We start from the raw sequence: 7,818 nt of genomic DNA on the forward strand, positions 1-7,818 counted from the left end.
ACACATCAAATACTTTAGTTTTCGTATTAAATGATCACAATGGTTACAAACAAAGCTATATAAGCTATATAAATATGCCTAATTTATTAAAACTCATTGAATTATAAAGCGACGTACAATAAGTTAGAAATAATTAAATGATCGTGAACAGTTGGATACATACCTTGAGTAATAATTTCATTTCACTGCAATAAGTAATTATTACACGTCTGACTCAATAGGAGACTGCTTTGAAAATGGATAATTGCTTAAACATTGATTCTAAGAACAATGCAAAATTCTTTTTACCAAAAGATAAAATAAAAAAATTCACAATTGAATTTACAACTACTAGAATTCTATAGGACAATTGTGATTGATTTACAAGATTTATGGTTTTATAATTCTTAATCTGATATAGATTTTGTTTGCTACGTTAATTAATAAACATAATTCCCGCATCATAAATATCAGATAGGTTCAGTTAAGGAAATATTGAGAAGCAAATTTTTATTGTGACAAGGACATGGCAAGTTTATAAACAAGATACTATTGACATTGAATGTGGATGGCTGGAAAGGTCGAGGAATACCGAAGAAAGGATGGATTGCGTGAAAAAGATAATGCGTAAGAGGGGAACTCAGATGTTCCAACGGTTAGAAGAATAGTAATTACTTTCTCAAATCTCAGTAGTAAAAGGATAAGATAATAATGATGATGAATAAATGTTAGATAATGTAAATATTGGGTACTGGAAAGTTTGAAAATAGACGGACAAATATATCAACTATACGTATTACAATAGACAAAAAAAATCTCGAGATGAATTTGATGGTTGATCTTCAAGCATAAGCCAAATTATAAAAGGATTTCAAAACAAATAAGATTTTGATAAGTAATTTTAAACATTTATTAAAAACGTAATAAAGTAAAATAATTGTAGTACAAAATGCTTCTTAACTTTTTTTGTGTTTCTTTGTTTTATGTGGCATCATTGCTTTCTGGTATGCCTCTGCTATTTCTTTAATTGCCTTTTCACTTTGTTTAGATACCGGCTGATGATATACTGCAATTGGCCCGTACTGTGGTGCTATGCCTATCTCTGGTGCCGTTGGTATAGTCATTGCGTCACTTCTCATCATTTCTATCATCTTTTTCACAGGAGATAACGGTTGCCTATTTTCGTAAATCACTTCTTTTTTCCCCGAAATTACTGGAGGCAATAAATATTCTGGTGCAAAATGATGATACTCGTAACTCTCTTCAGAATCATCTTCCACTTCATCGAACAGTCTATCTTTAAACAATTGAAGAGGTCCCATAGAACCTAAATTCGAACGAATCAGTTTTTCGTACATATCAATGCAATCTTTTGGTAAATGTAAAGGATGCCAATATATGGGGTTGCATTCGTTTACGTTTCTGTATCGTTCTTCGAAATCAAAATCGTCCATGTACGTTACACCGACTATCGACGCTTGAATACATATTGCTACCTTCATCAATAATAACGTCTTGATAAGTTTCATAACTATCTGTAAAAATAAATTAAAAAGCTATTCAAATCATCCATGGATTTTTAGTGATTGTCGTCAGTGACTTGTAATTTGCAGGTCCAGGGTTCGAATCCAGCTATTTACCAATGTGTGAAGGTAAACAACGTGATGCAACCTGCACATATCTGCGAAGAAATTCCATAATATATGTGAAGCCAACCGACCCTCATTGGGCCAGCGTATTTGACTATGGCCTAGTCACCTCTAACTTAGGATAGTCACAAACGATCCCTTTGGGGTTGTATAGTGAGCTAATGATGATGACTAATATGAACTGCACTGATCTGTATGTAGTATTATGGGATTTGGCGCTCATTATAAAACCTAACTCGATAGCAGATTACGGTGACTGAAATATTAGGTGGCACAGTCGTAAGAAAGGCCAGAATATATTTGGCGTCCAAGCGACGGAACAATGTGCTAATATTTACAATTGTTATCTTGACTCAAAATCATATTGGTGACAGACGTAAGCGTTTATGATATGAAGCGTCTGGTGTTGCGACTGTCACTTTTTGTGCCAAAACGATGATAGAGTTAAATCCACTCAATTACAATTTTAAAACAATGATTGTCTCCGTATTTTATTTGTATTATTACATTGCTGATTTTTTGATATTCATAACAATTAGTAATACCCATTTTTCAAAAATATATTTAGATAGGTAACTTTTATTGGGGAAAAATGACAGGGGAACAAAATATTTTTATATTTTGGCAAGCGTTATATCGTATTGTTTAAAAAAGTATAAATAGAATGGTGTTAACTGATGTAAATCGCTTATTTTATACGTTATATTATACATTAATCGTGTACAAATATGACTCCCTATTTATAATAGAAGCAGCCAGATGAGATAACGTTGTAATTAATTAAATGGATGTCTGTCAGATGAGCATTATAGACTCAATATCCAGTGACAGATCTAAAAGCATTCAAGGAAAATAGGATTAGTATAAATGATTCAGATAATGTTGTGGTTGTCACTCAAGAATTTTATTAGAATGAATAATGGAATATCAAAGAGAACGGACGTTACGTATCAGAAGTGACTCTGAGTGCGGTAGATGCCAAAAACAACAATATCCGGTGCAATACAACAACCACAAAGCAAACAGAAGTCAAGTGGAAGAAATTCCGTGTTAATATGATGAGTGCGTGTTGCAGACCTTGTTTTTTGGCAGTGTCTAGTCAGTGACATGTGTAGAAAAGTATGATAAGGGAACGTTTAGAGGAGAAGGGGGCGCATAGGAAAGGAAAATATCCTCTTTCTGTGGCCACTCCTCTGTCGATGAAAGGTAGACAAAGCCATGATGATTGCGGATGTTGACGGACAGCGGTTGCTTTGTTATTTCGGCTTTGCTCTTTTGCCACCTTATTATTACTAAAACGATCTAGGGCAAGAAAAACTACAATAATCGGTAAAAATATGAATTAATTACTAACCTTATATTAATGAAAGCAAAAGATCATAAATTATTCAAATGCACAGAAAATTGGTGTTACCTAATACATAGAAACACAAGAGTGCATAAACTAACAATTTGGATGAAAATCAACACAGAACAGTAATTTATACTGTGACGAATTAATTCATCATTCGTGTAATGTCCTAATGGAGTACTTCAATTTTCATGCTTTGATGAATTATTGGTTTTAATACGCTAATGTGAAAATTAACATTAAAGCATATAGTTATAATGTACAGATTAATCATCCAACTAATATTATAAATGCAAATATTTGGATGGCTGTTTATTTGAAGGTATCTCCAGAGTGACTGCATGCAGCTCGCTGAAATTTATTACAGATGTAAGAAATAGTCTGAAAGAACATATAGGCTCTAATTAAGATTTTTTATTTCGCGCGGACGAAGTCGACGACAGTCGGGTGACAACTATCTAAAATAATTCTTGATAAAGTACAAAGTGACGAAAAGTGCAACTAAAAAAAACGATAAAACATTGCAGATCAAATCAATCGCGATAAAAATAACAAATAAGCAAGCGTATTAAAAAATAAGTAGTTGAGTCATCGTGACGCCTCTGGGTCTTGGACAACTGTCTGGCGCTGGTACCATGCCAGTGGCTAAAGTAATACCATGACGCATAAAGATCAGGGTTACGGCTCTTCAGGTGAGAAACTAAAGCAAGATTGAAATAATAAAAAATGCATTTTCACACATTAATATTTTAGGTATCTTTTGAAAACGATGGTAAACGATTAAAATTAATTTTGTAGTGAGTTAAAAAATTGCGAGTACTACAGACTTCTGGTTGGCATGTACAGTAGATTTCTTTCGCGGTGTCACATCTGAAAGAGACTAACGTTCGAGTGTTTCGTACGTCTTCACACTATAAATATGGGTGATGTAACAATAGCCTATTCCACATTAAATTGTCATAGTATAATGAAGGTAATATCAAATCTTATTTTATTTTAAATAAAAATCGTTTGCGGTCTCATTGTTGAGAGATGCCAATTTTCCTGTAAATGGTATACTGCGAACGAACGCGACTGTACTTCAAAACTCTAAGACTCAAGAGGTATTTAAATGCTTGTGCATTATTTTCGAGAAACTAATAGTATTTAAGAAGTTGTCGAGTCAAACATTGAAAATAATTCTATTGTAAATGTAGTTCAAAGCATCTGCTTTTATTCTAAGTACTCATGGTCTTAAGTTATTTCCCTCGTTAAAATACTGTGTTAAATACAACAGTATCTAAACAAAAGAAAACAAAGTATCTAAGTTGATAAGTAAAACATCACTTTATTGTTACCTTTCATACTTAGCAAGAAAATGTTCTTAGTTCGTGTAACACAACTTCGAAGTAAGAAATAATGCATAGAAAACATTTTCGACTACTTGTTTGTTAAAAATATTATTTAATATGGATTATATGACTACCAAACAAGATTTATGTCGACATTTTGTTATCAATAATAAAAAAAAAGAATTTATAATAATTATTCTAGCATCTGTTACTTGGAGTTTGAGTTGTCAACTAGCTTGTAAATTGAAGAGCATTAGTAAAGTAGTGAGCTTAGTGCATACTACAATTTGTATACGCGAATATAAATTGCCAAGACGTTAACAATACATTATGCTCACCGTTATGACGCTGCGTCCTTAGGAATTGTTGAAAAGACTTATTTTAGTCTCGCTACTTCGACACCTGCCGCTTGCATTGTTTCACAGTAAACTATTTCCACAACCTGTGCTGTATCACCGAACAGCTGTGCGAATTGTAATTTGACAAAACACAACTTGATTGTTTGTCGTCTATTGTAGTAAGTATATTTCACAAAATAATACCGTACTTAACTTATTATATGAGATCTTATAGGAATTTTATTATGACACAAATGTTTAAATTTTGTTATCTATCAAAGATACTCATCAGTCTATCTTTGATAAAATAAAAGCTTTAACATTATCTCGGAAATTACATATAATTTGCGAGATAATGTTAAAGCTTTTATTCTTTTAGTAAGTAAAGACTCGTTACCTATTATCTGTGATCCAATAACCAAGGACACAAGCGACGTTTATTTTATGTATTCAGTATCGGATATTCAATTAAGTCAAGAAATAATGTAGCAATAAAAACAAAAAGGTTATCATGTTACATTACTTTGAGAACTTTCAAAATTAGCTATCTTTGATAGTATAGAAATACTCGTTAATATTATAAAAATTTATTAAACATCACATATAGAGTTATCGAATTTCAAATTCAATTTGTTTGAGAAACTATTTTAATACATAAGTGGTGAAGTCATAACACGTCTTGATTCTGGGTACCGATATACTTTTATTATAACAGGCTGAATTATGATTGGAGATCTCCGACCTTGATCGACTGAAACAATCGTTTAATATTGAGATTCTCATAAAATAATACGTATAAAATAAGACACTCGACCGATGAATTTTAATAAACAGTCGAACTTGGACAAGACGGAGACCAAAGGACCCCGATATGTTTCTCGCTTATAGAGGTTTTTCGTTAAACCGAGGTTCTCGCTTATAAAGATCGTCCATCGGAAGCGGACAACGTTTATCCAGAGTCTACTATGGTCAAAATACCAGCTGTCGCCTGCGACTCCGTCCGTGCGGAATTAAAAACAAAACGTAATTAGTAGCCTACATGTTCTATTTTAGCCAGATTTAGGCAGCCGTTCTGGAGTTACATCCATCCATATATCCATACATCAAAATGTTACTGCTTGAATGAAAAAAATGTTTACTGTTTTGATGTTTGAATTCGTCGTTAAAATCTTGTGCTAGAAATCAAGAAATATCAAGTCACAAGTTCACTATGAAAATTCTAAAACAACAAAAGTACTGTATGTACAATATACTATGAACTACATAAAGTAGATTTGCAAATGAAAATAAAATATACATGATTTATGTTACCTTTTTTCACTTGTTGACTTAAATTTACATCGTTGCTTTCCTCTTGGGACAAAGAGTAATTTAATAATACAAAAGCAATAAACAGAATTGTCGAGTGCATTACGCTGTGTGTGAGAGAATGAATGCGCCAGAAAATTTTATTATACTCTGAAATACAGTTTGTCGTGATTTTAAAATCATTTTTATTGAATCACCTGAACAGTCTGTAATATACAATTTTTAACGTTTTTTATAATTATCATGCTTGATGTCGTTTTTGTGATTTCAGAAAAACAATTTGCTTGTTCAAGTTGAAACTTATTTATCAGATTAAAAATAACTTTATGTAAATGCCAAGTTAAGCAATGCTATTAGCCTACAAAGAGTATTATTGCAAAACTTTAAGTTCGTTTTGATTACGCACGTTCATTGCCTTATGAAATAAAATCCGATCGGTGTATTTTTATAACGTTCGGAAAAAAAGTTTGATTTTTTATTTTTTTTCAATGATTAAACTGTCGCTTACAAAATGTAATTAATCGTGTTTAAGTATCGTGAACTTGTCCTTATCTTTGATTTGTTAAAGATTGATTTATACAAATACTAGCTGTCGCCCGCAACTCCGTCCGTGGCGAGTTAAAAAAAAACTTGTTAAGTAGCCTATGTGTTCTCCCAGGCTATGTTCTACTTACATCTATTTCGTTCTAGAGATACCTTCAAACAAACATCCATCTATCCATCCACTCATCTAAGCATTCGCATTTTTAATATGTACTATAATATACGGTGATTTGGATGAATTAGAAAATATTTTGAATAAAACAACAAAAATAATTGCGTCTATGTGCCAGTATTTTCCTCATTATTCTATCGAACATTTTATTCGTTATAAAGGAAGGCATAACGATATGCTCTGGGCAACAGACGTTATTTCCATGTTGATTTTTCTCATGTTTATCTTTATTTTTTGCAGCACTGATGTGACGGTAGTTTTCATCCATTAGTTTACTAAGAACGTTAAAATATTTCGAACCGTTCTTGCGCGGTAAGTTAAATATCTCGTTACTTTTCCTCGCGTCCCAAGCTGCAAAGGTAAAATGAAAAGTAAACAAATATAAATTGAGAATATTTTTCAAATATTTTTATTGCAATAACAACTTGTTTGTCATTTGATTTTTTGCTAAATAAATAAGGTATTTGATTTGGTAGACGGCAACAAGTGAAATATTGTTTTGTTCCATCATTACTAACTATTACTTGGAAATCTTAATTGATTACTCGAGCGAAATTCTTTTGTTATTAATTAGATGTCATATTTGTTCGAGTATCCGATAAAAGGAAATGTTTGTTACTACTCAGGAAATCAAAATATTATTAACCAAAAACATCATACTTTTGCTTAGCCTTAAATGCTTATGTAATATCAATCTTGTTGTTGTTTTTTTTTTCAAAGAGAATATGGCATATGAGAAATATGTTTTTGGCTTGTATAGTGTATCGTCAGTGGAAACCGACAATTACAAATATCGATACTCTTACGGACAAAGGAAAAGAGATAAAGTATTTTTTTTACATTTTATAAGTTAACGGTTGAACACGATCCCACCTGGTGAAGTGGAGATTTGGTCGAAAGATGGTACGCGCTAGCTTAGTAAGTGTCTATTCACTCTACTAAATTTTAAATTAATTAATTCTAAATTTATATATTTACTCGAACAAAGATGTGCCAATTATAATCATTTTATACAATCACGATTATTACATATGAAAAACAAATCGATTAGGTTAAAATATTTATATTGATATCGTAGAAAATCGAGTCGTTGTTGTGTGAAGTATAAGTTTTATTTTAAAAAATTATTTTAAAATAATATATATAA

At 31.7% G+C, this 7,818-nt stretch overlaps 1 protein-coding gene across 1 annotated transcript; it reads right to left on the reverse strand.

The window, feature by feature from the left end:
- Positions 1-935: 935 nt before the first annotated feature.
- Positions 936-4,723, reverse strand: LOC106113589 (uncharacterized). Its single transcript, XM_013306424.1, has 2 exons — positions 4,649-4,723; positions 936-1,514 (listed from the first exon to the last, which is right to left on the reverse strand). The coding sequence occupies exon 2, from the start codon at positions 1,506-1,508 to the stop codon at positions 936-938; it is 573 nt and encodes a 190-aa protein (XP_013161878.1). The 5' UTR covers positions 1,509-1,514; positions 4,649-4,723.
- Positions 4,724-7,818: the final 3,095 nt, after the last annotated feature.

The sequence above is a fragment of the Papilio xuthus genome, unplaced genomic scaffold, assembly GCF_000836235.2.
Source record: "Papilio xuthus unplaced genomic scaffold, Pxut_1.1 DF828177.1, whole genome shotgun sequence".
NCBI classification, from domain to species: Eukaryota; Metazoa; Arthropoda; class Insecta; order Lepidoptera; family Papilionidae; genus Papilio; species Papilio xuthus.

What these genes read in the sequence shown, in the direction of transcription:
- LOC106113589 (XM_013306424.1), bottom strand. Translation starts at nt 1,508, where the DNA reads ATGAAACTTATCAAGACGTTATTATTGATGAAGGTAGCAATATGTATT.